Source organism: Vulpes vulpes, chromosome 11, assembly GCF_048418805.1.
Source record: "Vulpes vulpes isolate BD-2025 chromosome 11, VulVul3, whole genome shotgun sequence".
NCBI lineage: Eukaryota > Metazoa > Chordata > Mammalia > Carnivora > Canidae > Vulpes > Vulpes vulpes.
The window spans coordinates 58,176,179-58,198,348 of NC_132790.1; the positions used below are offsets into that span (position 1 = coordinate 58,176,179).

Here is a 22,170-nt window from a genome sequence, read left to right on the forward strand (position 1 = left end):
TGTTTAACATTTATGCAAGAAGTTGAGATTTATTTTTCATTCTCTGTTTAATTAAAACTCATAGGTCAGGGGCTCCTGGGTGGCTCAGTCAGTTGGGCACCCAACTCTTAATTTTGGCTCAGGTCATGATCTCAGGGTCATGGGATTGAGCTCCACATCAGGCTACAGAGGTGTGGAGCCTCAGGGTGTGGAGCCTCCTTGAGATTCTCTCCCTCCCTCTGCCCCTGCACCCCCTTTCTCTCTAAAAACAAAACAACAACAACAAAAACCTCATATGTCATCTTAAATTTGTACAAGGTTTCCATCTAAGGCCAGGTGGGAAAGGAAAAGAGGCTTATCCAAATAGAAGGGAGAGAAATGAGAACACCTGATAAATCCAGAAATGCAACAATAATTCAGCATCTTCTGTGATTCCTGACAACTTTAACAATTTCTTGGGATCATATCCATAAACTCTGAAATGATACACATACAGACTTAATTTGTCTAAGCCGGAGTTTCACTACTTGAGGGAAAATAATACCTGTGAATAGGTTATACCAGGTAACCTGTAAGAGCATGTGGTTCAGTCCTGGGTATTGGTGATTGATTAGTGTCACTGAAATGTGACAGGTGCTGGTGCCGAAAGGACCAGAACTAAAGGAGCCCTTACTCAGAGCGTCCCTTTGCCAATGTTCCAACCCTTCCCCATAAGTAAGAAAGCAGTATCCATTTTCTTTATTACTGGGTTGAGATCCCACAGTATCCAGTAACCCCAGAGTGCTAAGAGGTGTAATAAATGGTATTTATTAAGTGGTTTAAAAAGGTTTTCGTGGACCAGCATAACATGCTTCTTTTGAATTTAAAGATACTTAGAATAGCCAAGGTTAAGAAGAAGGGACATATGAAAAGAAAGGCAATAAAGAGGTGTGAGATATATAAACACTGAAAGGAAGTAATGGCAGAGCAAAGCAATGAAGTTTCAGGTCAGTGTTAGTAAGATGTCTTGTGTATTGCACATTAATTGTAGGAGTAGGATCAGTCCCCTGAGTAAAGCTGGCTTTCTTAGGAGGGGTGATCTCAGATTCACCAATGCCGCCTGTTTTGGATGAGTGTACATTTCTGTATGCATACACCTCAGCAAATGTTTATTGAGTGTCTGCTGTGTCCCATGCATGGGGACATACTGAGATGAATGCAATATGACCTCAGCTCCCAGAGCGTTTTAGTCTAGTTTGGGAGGTGAGGAATATGTCAACCAATAAATGCCATGTGTTGCCTTAGATATCATCTCAGGAGGACAAGAACAGTGGAGGCAGAAGTAAGCCATCCCCTGGGTGAGTCAGGGAAGGATGAGCTTCAGGAAGAAGAGACTCAATAAGGAGTGCCTGTTGGGGGTAAGAAAGTTGACAGCAGAGGGGTGCTGTCCAGTGGATCTTGCAACATGGCAGCTGTTGGTGATCTTGACCAACCCAATGGAAACAGAGCAAGAAGAAGAATGAAATAGACCAAAGACTGCACAAGTTTTGATGAAATTCACTGGAATTTTAATGACCTTGTTTTATTACAGGTTTGAGGGGAGCTACTTTCTTCACTTGCTAAGCTGCAAATTAATCAGAGAAACTGTGCTGGTTCAGTTAACCCCCAAGCTGAACAGATAGGCCCACTGTGGTTTGAGTAGCTTGGAAATGTTGTGGGGTCAGTATGTTGACTCTTTTCTTCATTTTAGTCACGGTTCAGGATTTTCACACACCACCAAGGTCTAGGGAAAGCTTCTCAGCTTTCTAGATACCCTCCCAGGGCTCATGAAGCAGCAGGCCTGCCCTGGGAAGGTCAGGATTCCTTTTGTAAAAGCAGTGAACACTACATGTAGCCCAGGGAACCTACTCTCTCTCCCCTAGCCCTCCTAGGGCCTCACACAGGGAAACAGATGCTTTCATATAACTCTCAGCATCGAAGCAGATTTGCTCTACTCTTGCCTGAAATAACTGTCCAGGATGGAATTCTTAAACCCCAGGGGCCCTGGTATGATTTTGAGCCTAGGCCTTGAACCTGTCATAAAATGTAATGGACAGTATATTTTTAACTGCTGAAACCGGGGAGTTCATATAACCTATGAAGACTGAAGCAACATCATGCTTCTTTCTGCAATTTTAGAAGCATATTTGGAAGCATTTCAGAAACCACAAGATGGTTCCTCTCTTTGTATCATTTACCATTTAGACCAAAGTTCTTGACCGTTTTTGTACATGGGCTGCTTTGGCAGTTGGGAGAAGTCTTTAAAAACAATGTTTTTGAGTGCATACAGTAAAATACATAGAACTTTGTAAAATATGTAGATTTATATATCAAAATTCAGCTATCAGTGTTAAAAAGAAAACCCACATTTATATTACTTTTTATTGATACATTAAATAATGAGATCTGGCAATTTTGAAGTATTGATGAGCATGAACAATATTTCAAGGACTCTACAACTGTAATATAACGTGAAAATATCTCAGATTTCTACTGATGACAGAGTCGTAAGTCTTTCTAATACTTTAGTGTTTTGCTGTCTACATTTATAATGAAAGGAAATGCCAAATTTCAGTGAGAGGCTAATAAAAATGAAGATGTAATGTTTTTCTCTCCATCCAAGTTCACAGACCCCTGAATTCTCTTCTAGGTTGAAAACCTCTGGCTTAAGATGTAATTTCGGTTGCAGGTAGAAAAACAATTCTACAGTTTGCATGGCCTCCATAACTCTTCAGGGATGAGGAACTCATTATTAATTTTGTGGATGCTCCAAGCCCCAGTTCCTTTATTAACTTTATCCCTTTCTTGCCACTCTGCCCTTTGTAAAACTCGGAGCTGAGTGCACTAGAGACAGTGGTGCTTTGTGAGCAGCTGGAAGGAAGGAAGGAAGGAAGAAAAGAAAGGGAAGAAAGAAAAAAAAGAAAGAGTTTGCCTTGAGGAAGCCTGGGGCTGATCTGTATCTTTAACCCACCCCAAGCGCCAAGACTCTTTCAGAGTGCTAGTTCTGTTCTTTTTGAGAATAAATAAAAGAAAGAAAAAGAATAAACAAAAGAAGGGCATGGTGAAACTCTGACTTGAAAGTACGGGAGCACAATAATCAATATGGTAGCCTGTGTAGAACCCACGACTCACGTCGTCTTGGGATCTGCTTGTGTTTTGGTCGGACATGAGCTCAGGTCTCCATCCTGCTTCAACTACCTTCTCTCATCTCTTTAAGGATATTTCAGCCAACAGATTCTTTTTCTTTTTTTCTTTCTTTATTCATGAGAGACAGAGAGAGAGAGGCAGAGACATAGGCAGAGGGAGAAGCAAGCTCCCTGCGGGGGGCCCAGTGCAGGCCTCAATCCCAGGATTCCAGGATCATGACCTGAACTGGAGGCAGAAGCTCAACCACTGAGCCACCCAGGTGCCTCTCGTCCAACAGATTCAACTTGGGATTTATTATGTGGTATCTCATATCTGCTTCCCCAGGAGCAGAATCTGGGGACTTCTGCCTGAGATTGACAGTGGGGCGGCCTCTCAGAAGTGGGGGAGGCAGAACAGGGCAGGGAAAAGTTGGGTTAAGGATGTGTTCTCTAGAGAAGTTGAGCCTCAGCCTGGTCCCATGAAGAAGCCCTAGAATATGAATACATCCATACAGAGGCAGAGCTCATCCATACAGAGGCCAGTGGATGGGCTGTCTGACCTCTATATCAGCCAGCTGGGGAAGTGGGGCACATTTTAGTTTTCTATGATACATAAAAAGTTGCAGATTTAGCAGCTTAAAACAACACCCATCTATCATCTCAGTTTCTGTGGGTCAGGAGCCTGAGTGCCCCCAACCTGGGTCCCCTTGTCTAGGGCCTCAAAACTACAATCCAGCTGGTCAGCCAGAGATTGATTTCTGCCCCTTGTACCACTTTGACCTCACAGTGTGGCAGTAATAGGCACGAGGGTTAGTAATTACATTGTAGACCCATGGTGGTCATGCAGGATGGAGTGCAAACAAGGAGGAATTTGCCACCTACAGACCAGCATCCCCTGGGAGCTCGCAGAGCTGGATTGGGTCACTTTCGAGACCATTCCCAGCTCTCAGAATGCTGCCTCATGGGCCATATTTCCCTCTTGGTAAGAGAGTGGGAGCCACAGGATCCACAGAGCTATGTGAGGCATTCATCCTCACTGCAGTTCCAAGACTTCTCTAGCCAGAGCCCCCTCCACTTCTCTGACTCTATTGCATTCACATTCCACAGAATCTAGGGGTGCTGGTGCTATGACCTCGGTGGGTCTATTCACTCCTCAGCCCTCGGTGTTTTCATCTCTTTCATGAAGGGGGCGTAGGAATTCCCCTTGGGTATGCCAAGGGGTTGAGAGTAGATGTTGAACAAGACAGTACTCTCCCTATGTCCAAGTCCACATTTTAAGTAGTGTGTGTATATGTAGAAGTATGTCTGCTACCACAACTTTTTGTAACACTCAGTTATGATGTGAGGTCAGGTTCCTGGATGCAGAGCTTGAAATATGGACTCACTTGCATAGGACTTATTGAGGGGGTGTTCTCAGGAAAGGGCAGTGAGGAAAGTAGGAGGGGGAGGGAGGGGTTCCAGCTGGAGACCAGCCTCAGCCTGATCCTGTGAGGGAGCTCTGGGACACGAAGTACACCACAAAGTTGTCCTACGTTTCAGCAAGGAGTATCCCCTTTTATACCCTCATGGCAGTCAGTCATCGCCAGTGAGGAGAGAGGGGGACATAAAACCTATTTTATAACATGGCTCCCATCTAACCAAGAATGTTTCTCTATAAGAGGTAGCTGTGAGCTTGTGATAGCTGGCATGCAGCTGGGGGATGGGTGCTTTAGCCCCATAAAGGTCCTGTCCTCCTCCCTTTCCATTCTCAGTCAGTCCTTTAGATCACTTCTGTGGTTCTTTTTTTTTTTTAATTTTTTTTTTTTATTTATGATAGTCCCAGAGAGAGAGGCAGAGACACAGGCAGAGGGAGAAGCAGGCTCCATGCACCGGGAGCCCGACGTGGGATTCGATCCCAGGTCTCCAGGATCGCACCCTGGGCCAAAGGCAGGCGCTTAACCGCTGCGCCACCCAGGGATCCCACCTCTGTGGTTCTTATCTTAAGGCTGGCTTACAAAACTCATGACAGTCCCCATTGCGCACAGAATTGAATGAAAGAAAAAAGAATTGAATGAAAGGCCTTCATCTGTTTTAAAGGTCCTACAACCTGGTTCTAGGCTACTTTCTCTCACTGTCTGCAGCCCCTCCCTGCTCCTCACCCTGTGATCTTGCCCCACAGCCCCTTTTCAGTACCAATGGTGACGGTGATGATGGTGATGATAACACAGGTGCCCCTGGCTGTTACTCAGTCCCAGGAGCTCTCCATGGTGCTTGACATGTATGGTCTCCAGTCTTCACAATAACCATGAAGGGTTGATTGTGTCAACCCATCTTACAACTGTTCAGGTTCAGTGTGATGAAGTAATCAATGTCACACAGTCTGTAAGGGATAGAGCTGCGACTCCCTTGGACCCAGAACTTACGTCAAAGTCCTTGCTTCCCACCCTGTCAGTTGCCTCTGTTCCTCAGTCATACAGTGGTCTATTAGACCTCCAGATTGTCTCCACTGACTGATATAATAGCCCTTATACCTGTTTCCCTATCAGGCTGCTGAACTTCCAGTTCTTCCTCCAGAGTCACCACCTCTCCACGGAATCATGATACCCTTATCCACATCCCATTCAGGATCCAAAGTGATTCCCTCTCACTGGGTTCTCACAGTTCTGGAGTGGGTACCTTCCCCTCTGCATCTTGACTTTTTGCTCACTACCCTCCACCCCCTGCCTGCATCCTCTCTGCTCCCCCATGCCTAATACGGTGCCTGGCGCAGGCACACAGCAACCAAGTGTTGGCTGAAGGCAACCCTGATGAAGGTCTTTGGGAGGGCCAACCATAATGTCTGTCCACTCACCTTTCTACCTCCCTCCCACACACACCTGTCATCCCTAGCACTGAAGGATCCCTGAGAGCCATGTCCTGCCTACTGCTGCCACATGCTACCTTGTTGGACAAGGGCATGCTTGGTCTTGTCTGAGAGACTATGACCTCACGGTAGAGCTGACATCCGATTCCCACAGCAACACTTACCAGCCATGAGTTAACTGACCCCCAGAACTGGTACTATATTTCCTCCCTTCCTACATTTCAGCAATGTAATGGCAGCTTTTCAGGCAGGAGTTAAGGAGGGGAAACATTCTCCTGATAAATGTATTATTCAATGCTAAGATGCATCCCAGCTTCAGAAACTTTAAATGGAAGGTAAGGAGAAATCCTTAAAATTAAGGAAAGACAGGAATAGAAGACAAAATAATCAAGTGCCAGATTGGGTAATGAGGACCCTGGGGTTCTAGTTGCTGGGTGGGCCATGACTGGAGGGCTGGTATCCTCAAAGAAAGTTTCATAGAAGGAGCAGCTTTGAGCTGAGTCTCAAAGGGTAAAGTCCCATCTTGTGGGAAGAAGAGCATTCCAGGCATGGGAACAACATGAGTGGGAGCAAAGGTCAGAGGTGAGACCTGAGCAGATGCTCAGTTGTATCCCTGTCCTCACAAGATGCAGGGAGAGGAGATTGATATCTCAGGGTTTTCAACTGCCTGCTGAGCCAAGTAGGTCCCCGCCCCTCATCCTCATGTCTCCTTCACTTAACAGCCAGAGACTGCTGAGTTTCTGCCACTTTTAACCCTGGCGGTCCTAGAGCATCTGCCCTGACGTGAGGACTGAAGGCTGACACACCATGCAGATACAGAACTGATGGCTGAGATGATGTGGGAAAAGGGTGGTGGAGAGGAAAAGCTACCTATGCCAACTCTGCTCATTTTTCTTTCTTGGATTATGTTTTTAGCATTTTCTTTTGTGTTAGTTTCTTATTCAACTACAAGTATTTTTCTAAGCCACTGTGGGGGCTTGGGGATAGGAGATGAGAAGAGAGAATGAAGAGAAGAAGGGCAGCGCAGTAGATTAGAAGTCAAAATTTGGTTCTCCCTAGGGGACATGCTGACTGGATAATCTCCATGCTGGGCCAATTTTGTCTGCTGTCTTTTAGCCAACAAATGATGTGTGTAATTATCTGTGATGTAATTAACATGTCTCTTTGCAAAGAGCGTTACACAAAGATGTGACATGTTCTTAGAAGATTGTTTCTAAACAGTCAAAAGTCCTAATCCCCCATCGGCATATTTTGGAATGGATGCATGCAGAGAAAAAGAAACAAAACAAAAATCAGAAAACATATCAACATACGTAACAGCTAAATAAACAACACTCTCCCCCACCATGCCTCTCTCTCTCTCTCTCTCTCTCTCTCTCTCTCTCTCTCACACACACACACACACACACACACACACACACACACGTACAGAAACTCTGAAACACAACAGCAAACCATTTTCCGGATATCTAGCTAGAGGTTGTTTTGTCTTTAAAGGGGAAAAAGCTTCAGTGGGTTTGTGATTTTCATGCATAATGTATGCAAATATGTCAGCTGAAGAGTCATTGATGGCTTCCTGAGCATGGATGCTAGCCAGAAAATAATACATACCAGACTAATGATGATACCTATTTCCATAAGATATTATGTATAAAGGATCTGTTGTCATAATTAAAATTTCTAATCTCACTGAGAAACTTTCAGAAACAAGACGTTCTGAGTTGCTCACCACTTATTTCCGCCTCTCATGACAGCATTACTGGAGTTCTTTGAATTCAGCTGAGCCTCAGAGCCCTGTCTAGTCAGTGTTTATAACTGAACTCGTCCAAAGATAAAGCTTTCTCTCTTCCCAGGGTAAAACTCATCTCGTAAGACTCTTATAAGTCAGTTGTGCTTTTCGGAAGATTTTGCTTAAAATTATTTCCAGGAATTTTTCCCTCCGCTTTAATTTAAATTTTCATTTATTTTTTTAAATTTATAGGACTCTAAATGAAATCACACTTGGCCTAGTTTATTCTCTCATAAAATGAGAAATCGTTTCTTGCTACATGTGGAGTTCATAATAAGAATCCATTTTGTAATAGGGCAGGGTGTTTTTTTTTTTTTACAGACATTCAAAGTTGCCATTTAAAAATTATGATAAAAGTAATAGGCACTGTTTATTGCTCACCTACATGGTGCTAGTCATGGTGCTTGATTTTTTGTATATTTATCAAGAGTATTATATCATTAGAAATATATTTTCCCTTTCACTTGTGGCCTTTTATGTGTCTGAACATTCCATCTTTTTTCATCTCCATGCTCGAATCCGGATATTTTCTGTTGCCTTACCTTCTGGATCACTGGTCTTCTGCTGTGTCCAGTGTGCTCTTCAGTAGACCTTCTCTGGTCTTGACCACTCTCTTCTGCTGGGTTTCTGCATCTCATAGCCCTAGAGTGCTAATGGAATCAGCAAATGCCTGGGAGGAAATATGATGTTGAATATCAGCCTCCAGATGCTTCTCTTCTCTTTGGGATCCTAGTTCTCAAGTCCAGGCCACCTTAATAGCCCTTAGCTCTGTTTTATCTTCACAGACTCATAAGAGTACCAGAAATTCAACTCAGAAACTAGGCCTCTGAGCCACCACTTCACATTCAGTTTCTTTGCTTCCCATTTTTGCTGCTTCCAAATCCACACCTAGCTGCCACATATTGGGGTCCACTCATGGTCCTTTCCTTCCCCTTCAGACCCTAGACTCTGAAGTCCAGCTTCTCTGTAGTTTTCTAATACCTTTAAACAGGTGTGGGGGGGGGAGGGGCAGTGTCCAGCCCTGCTCTTATCTGTGTTGAGGGTGGCTCTACAGTGTACTGTGTTATTACTAGAGATGTAAAAGCCTCGCCTTGCTTTTCAAAGAATTTTCAAGCTTCTGAGTATTTTGAACTGCCTGAACCATTGAACTGCCATTGTAATCCTTCTGATTAGATAGATAAAGGAAAAAGCATTCCACTTTCATTCCACTTTCAGGGTTTCTCTATTCGTGGGCATGCCTGCAGGACAGTCATGGACAGAAGTACAGCCCATTGTAGGGAGAAATAGGCAGAAAGGATCTGGGGAAGGGACAAAAAAATCTCCTGTTTGGAAAAAGAAGAAATACCAAGGCCTCTTTAAAAAACACTTAGAGGGTTTTTCCGAAACCAATTATCTGGCTTAATGCTAGAGGCTTATTTGCTGACCTTCTAGGTTATTTGCACATTTAAAGTGAGGCCAGCCCTTCCTGTTTTCATTTAGTTGACCCCTGCAGCTGCTAGTTAGCTAAGAAAGATGAAAACTGTTTCTTTGGAGAAAAGCAGCTGAGAAATAGGTTTCTAATTCACAAGGCAGGTCTGGGTGCACAGGTTCTCAGGAACTGCTTGCTTTGGGTCTTGGAGCAAAGGCTGGACTTGAATCACTTGGGGGTAAGGGTTTCCCCCACCTAGTAACTCATGCCCTCTTTCGGGCAGGTATGTGGGTTCCTGTGATTTGATACTAATTATACTCACCGGTGAAATTCTGTGATTCCACAAATAAAGGAGACAAAGACTTTGGACCCCCAGACAACTAGACAGCCCAGGATAATGGGGCAGAGCAACCTCTTCTCCAGTAGCAACGCTGGTGGTAGGTGGCACCTGCTTCCATGGCCTTCCCCTGCAGGATTTTCCATCTGAGTTACTTCTATTTCATTTTTAGAGTGAGGTAATCAGTTAGAAGGAAAAGCCTTGAAGGACTTTCCATAAGGAATGGGAGTCCATAGGAAGGCATGTTGTTCTGTGGCCCTCACTCCCTCTTGCTAACAGACCTTGCAAGGCCCCATAGCCCTCTCTAGGGGTCCCAAGATAATGTCTTTGCATGTGAAGTGAGCCAAGGAAGGATGAAAGGTGGTCGTCCAAAGGAGGGCAAAGCCCATCCCAGGGAAGATGGTTGAATGGGCTCGTGGTATAAGCAGAGGACCCATGGTGGGTCTGTATGAACCTTACCAGGGAAGGCTGACTCTGGACACTGGGGCAGGGAAATGGTTTTGTAGATGAGAAAAGGAGATGTTGAGTTTTAGGGCCAAATTGATCTAGTCAGGGAGATTCCTTACAGAGTTAGTCTGGAGACAGGAAGGGGATTTCTTTTTTTTTTTTTTTTTTTTAATTAATTTTTATTGGTGTTCAATTTACCAACATACAGAAAAACACCCAGTGCTCATCCCGTCAAGTGTCCACCTCAGTGCCCGTCACCCATTCCCCTCCAACACCCGCCCTCCTCCCCCCTTCCACCACCCCTAGTTCGTTTCCCCGAGTTAGGAGTCTTTATGTTCTGTCTCAGGAAGGGGATTTCTGCAGTGTAACAAAGCTCAGTATGTCTACACCCAAGCTCTCTGCACATCTGTCCTTCTGGTACCACTATGTTGAGTGGCATGTGTCCATACACTCACTCATGCAAGCTGAATGCTAGGGCATCCTCCATAACTCTTGATGGAAGAGAGGTCATCCTCATAGCCAGTCCCCAGGTCCTGCCACCTTTTCCTCCTGAGTTACCCTCCTGTCCCTCCCCTTTGCTCCATCACCACTGCTGTGTCCTGGCAAAGACCTTCACAATCTTCCCTCTGAAGCCCTATGGCGGCCACCTCCTATCCTGCTTGTCCCCAGGCCTATCCCCATCAGTCTACTTCCATTCTACAACTAGAGGGATCTTTCTAGAATACAGCTTCCTCCAGCCTCTTACTGGCCTCCCTGCCTCCCATCTTACCTATCAGTGTAAGAAACCAGAGGGATTCTTCTCTAACATAGCCTCTATCATCACTTTACCCTTCTTGCAATTGGTCCCAGCTTACAGGATGAAGTCAGCACAACCTGTGAGAATTCTGAGATCCGTTCTCTGCTGCAGCCTCTTCTCTCCCTATTCCTCCCCGTGAGCCCTACTTCCCCACTTTGGGAATCACATGCAATCCATTGGACACCCCATGTCCTCTCCATCCTGCTGGGCCAGCCTGCTTCCTGCCTGTTCTCTGGCCGATGTCCTTCTGTCTTATAGGTGAACCCGGGGCTCCTCCTCTGGGAGGCCTTCCAGAGGGATATCTCACAATGTCTAGGCCCAACATGGTAAAATGGAATTTGTCTGCTATTCCCCAAACCTCTTCCTCCTACATTCCCTCCCTGTCACCAAGCACTGGGCTCTGGCTCAGCTCTCCCTCCCACACCTAGTCCTGCTGATTCTACCTGTGTAACATGACTCAATCCTTCTCCCATCTCTGCCCCACACTGTCCTTCACCATCTATCCCAGGCTATGCCCCACTCCTGCCCCCAGAAACCTGCCCTCCTGCTACACTGAGCCATTTTCATTTTGCTGAAGGAATAAGTTTTCATTCCTCTCCATAAGCCCTCCACCTGATAAGTCTCTCCCTGTGCACTCTTTTTGGACTGGATAACTCCCACTTGTCTTTCAGGCCTCTACTTGATGTTACCTCATCCAAGAAGCCTTCTTGGACTTCTCCAGGCACATGGGGCCTCTTTGGGGTTCCCAAGCTCCTTGTGCTATCTCTGCCACAGACAAGGCCTTCCAAGCCTCTGTCCAAATCAGATGTCCCTCATTTGAATTCCCTGAAGCCTCTTCTGTTCTGTGCATGTTGCACTGGATTGTCACTGCTTACCTGTTTCCCCCAGGGTCTTTCTTCTCTGTTTCTTTTAGAGCCTACACATGGCCTGGCACAAAGTTAAGCACCCAGTAGGTTTCAAATTGAGCATATAGTAAGTTTCCTGTTAAACCTCAATCACTACCAAGTCTGCCACCAGCCTGGGCAGCGTTTTCCATGGGGCTCCTTCCACTTTCAGAATCAAGAGACTCCTGGTAGATTTTTAGTGCGAAAAGGTAGATTCTTGCCTTTTGGTCTGTTGATTAAGTGCTCTACTATAGAAGCTTCAGTTAGCAATGGTGATTTTTTTTTTTTTAAGCAGTGAAATTTCAGTGATGACAGCCTTTGCCAACACGGTAAGCCTCCTCTATCCTAAGGAGTTCCTCCACTAATTGCAGTGCTGATCCGAGGGAGGCTTGCAGAAATGAAAAGGAAACCACTAAACGTTGCTGCCACTTTTCCTTCACAGCTCAGATAAAATAAACAGAGTGTGGGAGGGGGATGTCCTCTTGGGGGTGTTGGCGCCTTTCAAAATGCTGCCCCTGAGAATTTCAGTATACTGGGGTCTCTCAAATTTGTAGAGCAGCTGAGTGCCCAACATCACTTTGAAATATTCTTGGTTCGGGATCCCTGGGTGGCGCAGCGGTTTGGCGCCTGCCTTTGGCCCAGGGCGCGATCCTGGAGACCCGGGATCGAATCCCACGTCGGGCTCCCGGTGCATGGAGCCTGCTTCTCCCTCCGCCTGTGTCTCTGCCTCTCTCTCTCTCTCTCTGTGACTATCATAAATAAATAAAAAATTAAAAAAAAAAAAAAAAGAAATATTCTTGGTTCACCCTGATGCGCCAATGTCCCAGGTTTATGGAGCCCCACACCTACTGAGATTATTTGTAAGAATTGGAGCAATGTTGGCATATACACCCCTTGATGAGAAGAGCCTTGCATTATTGTTGGGCTATTTGCATGATTTCCTAAAATATCTGGCAAAGAGTGCTGCATCTCTGTTTACTGCCAGTGATTACAAAGTGGCTTCAGCTGAGTACCACCGCAAAGCCCTGTGAGGGTCTAGTGACCACCCACTGTTATGTCTGGTATCTGTAAACACTCTTTTCATTCTTAGTCTTTTTCTTGTATAATTGATGATTGTTAATTATTGTTAATGTATAACAGGGCTTATGTTTCGGTTTGTTTTCTGTTCTGTTTTTAAACAGAAAATGAAAGGAGTACAAGCTCCTTTTCTTATTGCAAAGTTGCTACCAGTGTACACAGTAATTAGATGAAGAAGAAACATTTAGTAGAACATTTTATTGCCTAGTTGACAACATTGCTTAAATGCTGGTGGTTCTATCCCTTTGATACTACACAATTTTCTAATATGTGTTAATGCTACGTGACAAAATGCCCTGATTCCTAGTGCCAAAGGTTCAACTTAATGTATATACCTGAAAACCCATGCATTTGTGCTCCTTTTTTTTATGGTGCTTGAAGTAAAACAGCTCATCCTCTGCAAGCCCATCTATGTTGTTCCTTAGGCATTCTATTTTTGCTCAAATTGTTGAAGGATGGTGATTTGTTTCATGGTTTTTGTATTTGAGTCTAATGCATGGGTCTAACATGATAGAAGCAATGCATTATTGTGTAGCCACGGTTTTCTGGAGAAGTTGATATTTTAGGTTGTATTTCAGATCTTAAATAAAATTTGTTTCTAAATTTAAAAAAAAAAATGCTGCCCCTGCCCTGCCCTCGCCCATGGCTCAGTGTGTTTTTGTTCCCTTCTGCCCAGAGCCACCAGGACTTGTACTAAAGGCTGTTTTTTTCCAAACTTCTTCATTAAAATAGGTTCTTGCAATCAGTGCCACAGCACAGCATCTGCACGCCTATGTGTCTGACTTCATTACTCATTCCAAATAAGAGACACCAGTAAGGCTTCCCTCCTTGGTGAGTCTGGCTTGATGGCCACATGTTTAGGAACAGTGCTCGCCCACAGACCCAGTTTCCTGGCTGTCAGTAACTCCTATTCCTACTTGTATGAGAAACAGCCCCACTCCTGCCCCTTGTCCTCTTAAGTTAACAGGTGATGTTTGAGGGTGATGTCAGAACTGAAAGCAGTTGGGATAACCTTTAAATAGTTTTTTATGGACTTCAGGGAAAGGAGTTTTGCTTCTGGTTCTAAGAATGAGTCTGGTTCTGCCACTTATTATTAGCTTTGGGGTGAAATGCAATTTATGTGAGCTCCTGAACCTCTTGTTGCCTCATCTACAAAATGGGAGCAATAGTCTACCAGGTCAGGTGGAATGTGGATTAGGTAAAGTAACATCTTGGCCGAGTCTCTGGAATACATGCATTTGGTAGCTGGGAAATGATAAGTCACTTCTGTCTCCCCCACTCCCAGATTCAACCTTTCCCCCAAGAATAGAAACATAGTAACTGACCTTCTTCAACACAAAGGATTTAAAGGAAAAGCCATAAGATAGGCCCTCTTAAAACAACAACAACAAAACCACTGAGGCATTTATTTGTAAAACCATGAAGATTGCACTCTCATTGTTCTCTACACCCCCAACAGTCTTTAAATTCTGCTTAGCAAAGTCAGCAAGGCAGAGGAGATCTGTTTCCCAGGTATAGGTTTTACTCCCAGAGAGGACATAGGTATTAAAGACCTGTCCCTCAAATCTGAAGGTCAAGAGAATTTTCTGGAAGCAGTTTATCCAAAAGGCTTCCGTATTACTACGCTGGAGAGGTCCTATATTTTAGTTATGCTGAATGATTGAATCTGTTCCCACCTGAATGCTTTCCTGAACACAAAGATGTATCATCCCCTGGCCACTCAGGCCCCCACCCCCAGAGCTGCCTGTGGTCCACAGTCAGCAGACAGGTGTGGCCACATCTGGCTCCCCGCCCCACACTGCCCTGGCTCCAGTGCCACCTCCTCTCCTGGGCTGCTGTGAGAGAGTCCTACTCTGTCCTCCACTGTGTCTAAGTGTCTGTTCCACAGACTACCCTACCCTTTTTCAGAGGCAGTTGTGCTAAAAACAGAATAAAAACCCTCTTTAACTTTTTGAACCTGGCATCTCTCTACCCCCTCCAACTTGTCTGATCACAGACCCTTTTATTTATTCCCCTCCTGGAAACTGAGGTTCCTAGGCCCCCATCTTAGAGAATGTTGCTCATCTGTGGATGGGCTGCCACCCATTCGCTTATTAAAGCAGATTTGGGTATAAACATTGGTCAGTAAGGGCATCCATAACTCGTCGTGTGCCATTTAGAAAGAGGTGCTGGGGTTCTGTGTATTGACTGAACCACCTCCAGGATACATGCTATGTGAAGAAAATAAACTGCAGTATGCCATGAACTGCGATTTGCCTGCATACACTTAGATTGGACCCATTTCCAAAAATGACAGGTGTGTCTGCCTCTGGAAGGGGGCTCTGGGTGTCAGGGAGGGGCTGGAGCCAGTTCCTCACTGTGCACTTCTTGGGAACTTTAGAACTTTCTATTATTTTGAACTCAGCTCTAATCTGTTTGAAATTCCACCAGACTTCGCACAGAGAGTGGTGTGAAGTCCTTGGCTCTGCTCATGGCCCCATGGTCAGCTTCTGCCCTCCTGCCCAGCTTCTATCAGTCCCTAACAGGGCCACTGCTTCTCTGCTGGTTCCCTGCCCGTGACAGATGCAGAGTAGTGGGGATGTGGCTTATTGGCGCCACTCCTCAGATTTGCCCCGCTCCACTTGGAAGCCCACCTCTCACAGGGCATGCTGGCCCTAACGCGGAACTACCTACCCTGTACCCTGCCTCTAACCAGAGACCATGAGACTGGGGGACCCAGAGTCCCCAAGAGATGGTGACATCTTGTGCCAGAAGGCCAAGAGCTCCAGGGTTGAACAGATGTGACTCAAATCCTTTTCAGCCTTGTGCCCTGGGGAGTGTATCCTTGCATTTTCCTTGATCTTTTCTAGATGATGGAGGGTAAGAAGTCCTAATTCACAGGGCTTGGGCATGTTGCTCTTCTGGTGAGAACACCTGGCACAGTACCTGGCATCTTGCAGGTGTTCATTGTCTGTTTGCTCTCTTCCCTTCCTTCCCTCTCCATTCCTGTTGTGACTATCAACCTCTCATTCCTTTGGGTCTCAAAGCCCTTTGGTCTCAGAGGAAAGAACATAAGGCCACCAATACCTAACCCTGGGAAGACAAGAGTCTCCTCAGTGTCCTGGGATCTCCTGTCCTGGCACAAGAGCCGTATTTATCTCTGTACAAAAGACCTGTGGTCATCCAAACACTATGAATGCAGAGAGTTAGCTTCCAGCATGAGTGCAGATGCTCTCCTACCCGTCAGCTGGCTGAGGAGAATATTTGGAAGACGAGTAAGGTAATGTGTTCCATATGCTAAAGAGAAGATGATTGAGCATCACGCAAGGTAGAGTGGGGAAGCCCCCACTTATTACCAAGGTGACCTTAGACAAGACGTTCCCTGCGCTCCACCTCAGTTACCTCATCTGAAATATGAGAGCAATAAAATCTTACCTCACAAGGGTGGTTGTGAGGATCATATGAGGCAATCCATGTGGAAGGTCTTTATAAACTGTGAAATGCTCTGCACGTGTCGGCCAGTATTAGCAATTAATGTGACTGCTTGTTTATTGTTTCAGCGGAGAGTGCAGGACGTCATCAGCCCCATCGTGTTTGAAGCCGCCTACAGCCTGGGTGAGCATGTGACTGGGGAGGAGGAGAGAGAACTGCCAGCCCTGACACCAGTGCTCCGCTGGAAAAAGGGACAGAAGATTGCCCAACAGAATCAGGTCAGAACCTTGATGCTCGCGACTGGGACCCAGGGTGGCAGGTGCCTGTGGCAGAGGCTGCGGCCCTGCCTGGTGGAAGGGGGCACAGGCACCCCCCCCACCGCACCTCCCTTTCCTGATCTGCGAAATGATAAAATATGTGGTTTGGGGGGTTGCGTCTAACAATGACATGATTTAAACACATGGAGTCTCTTCCCAAGTGGTTATAAACTTATCTTTTTTAAGTCTCTGAAGTTTTTATCTTGAAAATGTTAAACCTACAAAAAGTTGAAGAAATAGCACAATGGACATACATATACCCTTCACCTAGATTCACCTACCATTAATATAATATAATATATAATATAATAATTCACCTATCACTAATATATTATAATGTATAACATAGTAATTCACCATCATTAATATATAATGATAAAAATTTTAATAATAATATTATTATATCATTATTTGAAGATTATCAGCAAATTGTCCTATAGACTGTCCCATAATCTGGAATTGTCTGGTTGTTTCCCTCAGTTAGTTTCAGGCTAAACATTTTCACAAATTATTTACACAGATGATGCTGTATCCTTCCACTTTATCACTTCAGAAGGCAGTATCAGTTTGACCCATTATTCATTATAATTAAGATAGATTACTTAGCTAAAGTGGTGTCTGCCAGAACCCTCCTTTAAAAGTATCTTTTCCCCCTTTTTAGTTACTATGTAGTGTGTGAAATAGGTGAAGAGGATAAAGAACACACTCATCCGATGAACACTGCATAATAGCTAGAACCGTGGAATCACTGCATCGTACATTCAGTATACATCTCTTCACTCTGGTTATCTACCTCATTCTCTTTCTTCTTGTTGTAGCATTTAAATTGATCCAATAAAGCATGTTATTTGAAAACCAAAACCAAAACCAAAACCTGCATCATCTTCTTTTGCCACTGGAAGCCAAGGACTCAAAGGCTCCAGAAGATGGCAGACCACAAGATGGAAGAAAGTCAAGGATCCGAGTTACCAAAAGGCAGACCATTTGTTAATCCCTAATTGGAATTTGACTGAGAGAGAACTTAAATTTCTCTTAATTTAGGACATTGAGATTTTAGGGCTTCTGGGTTACTACAGCTATTATATTAACAAATATTGACCCGAATATAACACTGCATATTAACTATACTGGATTTAAAATTGGAAAAAAAAGTAACCTGGGGAATGATACTTTCTTTTTAATACATCCTTTTTTTTGCCCCCTCTACAGTCCCAGTTTATTACAGTGTAGAATGGAGATGCACTACAAGTAATGGTTATGACGTAAGCACAGAGAATCTGAGGTCAGACAGAACCTGAATTTAACCTGGCTCTTTTTTTTTTTTTAATTCAAATTCAACTAATTAACATTGGTTTTGGAGGTATTGGTTTTGGAGGTAGAGGTAAGTGATTTATCAGTCCTATGTAATACCCAGTGCTCATTCCATCACGTGCCTTCCTTAATGTCCCTTTGAGGTCATGAACTGGTTACTTGGCTCCTGATCTTGACACCTGTTCCCAGACCAATTCCAGAGCTTAGATCACATAGGAGGTGCTCACTAAATGTTTTATTGGTGAGGGCATGAGGGAGGTGAAGAAGTGAGAACATCATCTTGTAGAATTGGTGGTTGAGTTAGAAATTCCCAACCCAAGCATCCCTGGAGCCTAGAACATGATGAGTGCTGGTGGGCCACCCATCCTGTCTGATGCTTATCAGATTCTAGGATGTGCTGCTGTATAGAAGAGCTTCAGAACAACGTCAGGGACAGGCCCTCCAAGTAGGAGTGGGCTGGAGTGAGCCCGTGAGCTGACTCTGTGCGGCAGTGCTGCTTGTCTGCCCTGAGCCATCTGTGAAATGTGCAGCACCACTACTATCCAGGAAATATGAAAAGAATCTGTTAGTCCCAAATCTGTTTTCAATATTTCCTCAACACCCAAGATCACCACAGCTCCAAGACTATGGTGAGGGGACGGTCAGGCAAAACTGCTTTTTGGCCAAACGAACCTATGCAGGGTGGGAGCAAAGTTGTGGAACCACTCACCGGCCCCACCCACCTGCTGACTGCACTGAGCATAGGGGAAAATTAGCACGTCAGTGAGCCGTGCCTTGCAGATTAGAGTTGTGAACAAAACCACAGAGACACAGAGAAGTGTTTGAGGTTTGTGATATGCATCCAGATGTTCATTAAGTGGTGAGATTTTTACCAAGGCATCCCAGTTCTCTACCAAAGTATTTCCCACATGGTCTTGGGTCAGGTTCCCTAGAAGCAGAGCCTGAGGCAGGGACTTGGGAGCAACTGGAAGAAACAAGGAAGTAAGGGAAGTGGACAGGACTGAGTAAGGATGTGGCATCAGCTAACTTAGCTGAGCTGGGGAACCCAGGAGGATAAATTATACCAAGAAGTTGTCTTCTTGAGGCAAGAGGGCTGGCCTTTTGTATCCCGTGTTAGTCAACCATTGGCTGGCTGTCCAGTGTAGAAGGGGGGTGTGGGTCTCCTTGAAGGAGATTCCCTTCAGCTTTTCACAGTTCTCTGGGGAAGGACACAGATGTGAGCTGTTAGCTACCTACACATCAGCTGGGGGATGGGCAGCAGTTGTGCATGGGTGTAGGCAAGGCTCCCAGGACCTGCCACACATATACACACAACCTACTGGCAAATTCCTTCTTTTTATTTCAAACATGAACTTCTTTCAAAACACAAGTACCCTGGAAGGTGACTGGTAGGTCCTACTGGTTATTGACACTTGGAGTAGGCTGGGGTCTCAATGAATCAGCCTAATCAAAGCCAAAGATGCAGGGACAGATGAATATGAAAATGCCCTTTTTGGTCACTTCTGGATCAACCAAGCACATATGTTTATGCTTCCTGAGACCCCATTACAGTGATAATAAATGAGTTAATAGAGACTGTGAGGGAGAAGGGACATCAATCAGTGAGAGAGTCTGGTAATTTTCTGGAGTGACTGAAGAAGATGGAAGAGTGTTGGTGGGTGAACCTTGAACTATACATAAAGGGCCTGGGTGCCCATCTATCCAGGGATCCAGAAAGGCTACAGTCATGGCCAGGCCAGTGGTTACAGAGGGGTGAAAGAGTGACAGGTGGAACTGAAATAGGGGAGGGAGATATTAAGTGGAATTTGGTAAGTGGAAGAGTTGACGTTTCACCTCTGTCCTTGTCCCAATACTTTAGGCATGCAGAATAGCAGGCAACCAGGCATTTTTCTTCTGTAAAGAATTGAATAAACTAGTTGAGGTGTGAGTTGGCTGGTTCCCCAAAGGAAAACTTTATTACCTCTTGGCATTTAGAGACTCCAGTGTAAGTGCTAGTTGCCCTTCTTACTGTTCACCCAGACACATCCACAGATTTTCTGATCAGCCCTTTTGCCTTAAATACAAATGGACAGCCAGTAAAACCTGAGAATGAAGGGGCAATGTGGTACATTGAGAAAGAAACAAAATAAACAACAGAATAACTGACTTATAAGAAAATAAATTATCCAGGGAATAGAAGACATTATATACATTTAAAAACTACCTTAAAGGGGATCCCTGGGTGGCGCAGCGGTTTGGCACCTGCCTTTGGCCCAGAGCACGATCCTGGAGACCCGGGATCGAGTCCCACATCGGGCTCCCGGTGCATGGAGCCTGCTTCTCCCTCTGCCTGTGTCCCTGCCTCTCTCTCTCTCTCTGTGTGTGACTATCATAAATAAAAATTAAAAAAAACTACCTTAAACTGTACATAATAAACATAGGAGATTTAAGAATGCATTCTGTCCATTAGGAAATGGTTTGAATTCTATTTCTTTTTGCAGGGAAGTAACAGGAAAAAAGAAAGTTCTTTTTAATATTTTATTTATTTATTTCAAAGAGAGAGAGAAAACAAGAGAGTATGAGTGGGGTGAGGAACAGAGGAAGCAGGGAGCCCGATGCATGGCTCAGTCCCAGGATGCCAGGATGACCTGAGCTGAAGGCAGATGCTTAACCAACTGAGCTACCCAGGTGCCCCAAGAAAAGGGTTCTTAAAAATTAACGATATGGCTGCAGAGACAAAAATTTAATAGGATAAGAAGATGATGGTAAGAAATCCTCAAATAATCAGAGTTAAAAGACAAATAGAAAAGACAACTAAAAATCAATTTACAAGGTCCTATATTCAACTAATAGGAATACCAGGAAAAGTAAACAGAGAAAATTTAAAAAGTTATGAAAGACAATAGAAAAAATTTCCCAGAGGTAAAGGGTAACCTCTTATTTTTTAATTTACCAACTACAAGCAGGAGAAACCAAAAATGTCCTAGATTCATCATTTTGCAGTGTCTCTGCTTCTAACATTTAAGGAAAATTCTAAATGCTTCCAGGACAGAGAATACAGGATGGATGGTGGTAGTGAGGGATATATGTCAGCTTACAACAGAATTAGAGTCATACTAAGTAGACCATCAGACTCCTGATTAGCAATATTAGAAGCCAGAATATGGTGAAATAAAGACTTCAGAGTTCTGAGAGAAGGTGATTTGAAACTAGAATTTTATACTTAGCTTAACACTCAAGTATGAGGTCAAAATACAATCATTTTTCAGACAAGCAAGGGTCACATAGTTTACCTCTCTAGGAACTCTTTTAAGGGAATAACTTGAAATGCACTCCAACAACACAAAAGGGTAATAGCAAATTTAAAAAAAATAATTAACCAATTTAGAAAAGGGGATCAATGGACTTCAGGAGGACTGAAGCCAGCAATAGGCAGAAAAACAGAAAGTAGCAAAACTTTAGGATACAGTGTAGATGAAATATATTTCTTCTCTAACAAAAAAATAAAGGCAATCAAAAACTCTTAGAAAAATAGAAATATGGTCAATTATCATGGTTTAAACAAACATAAAACAAAATATCATGTGATTTTAAGCAAGTAAAAGAGTATAAGGAAGAGAAGACTTTGATACTAGAAATATTCTCCCTTAAGTGGAAGTTGAGTGTTCTAGGAGTTTTCACCTATAGAAGAGGATTTGTAATCGTGATACTTGTTTTGGTTCTACTGTGATCAATAATCGTGTAGCCATAATAACATTAGAATTATTTATTGGTTTTCAGTTATGGAATAAAATGCAAATATCATTAAATTTGACTAAATATAGAGGTAAAAAATAGGACAACCAAAATTGTCTTAATATCTTTTAAATTGTTGAGTCAAAATATATTGCAAAACTTAGTGAAACAAGAAATAGCTATTTACTACTTAAAATTGCAGAGGTTTTCAGTGGAGTACTACTTCTTAAGTTGTGGTTGCTGAACCAGCCATGTCAGCCTCTTTTGGGATCTTGTAAGAAATGAAAATTCTTGGGCCCCACCCAGACCCACTGAATCAAAAATTCATGGAGTAGGCCCCAACAGTCTGTCTTTTAACAAGCTGACCAGGTGATTCTCATGCAGCTGATGTTTGAGAACTGCTGCAGGAGAGAAGCTAAGACTAATGATTTGCCCGTCAGAATTAGGAAGGTGGAGGGGAGGGAAATTCTTGTACCTTGTGGCAGAAATTCCATAAGATGTCAAAATGTGATTAATCATCAAAAGAAACATATGTGGACATGGGTAATAGTGGTTGCTCCTGGAGAGCAGGACTCAGTATAAAGAGATGTGTGGCAGGGGGTCATTGTTTTTTTTTTAACCATGTGATTCTTTGATTGAAATTAAAATGAAAGAAAAATATTGTTCTTAGATTGGGAAGATTGTCTAGGAGTCAAAATATTCTGGGAAAAGTGAT

The 22,170-nt window shown here is 44.0% G+C and overlaps 1 protein-coding gene across 3 annotated transcripts in view; it reads left to right on the forward strand.

Moving 5' to 3' along the window:
* Positions 1-22,170, forward strand: part of ITGA9 (integrin subunit alpha 9) — a 344,722-nt gene that overhangs the window by 156,485 nt on the left and 166,067 nt on the right. For all 3 annotated transcript variants that reach the window (XM_072726452.1, XM_072726453.1, XM_072726451.1), the window contains exon 16: positions 16,242-16,391. In XM_072726452.1, the coding sequence (XP_072582553.1) occupies positions 16,242-16,391 (150 nt within the window). The remainder of the gene's footprint in view (positions 1-16,241; positions 16,392-22,170) is intronic.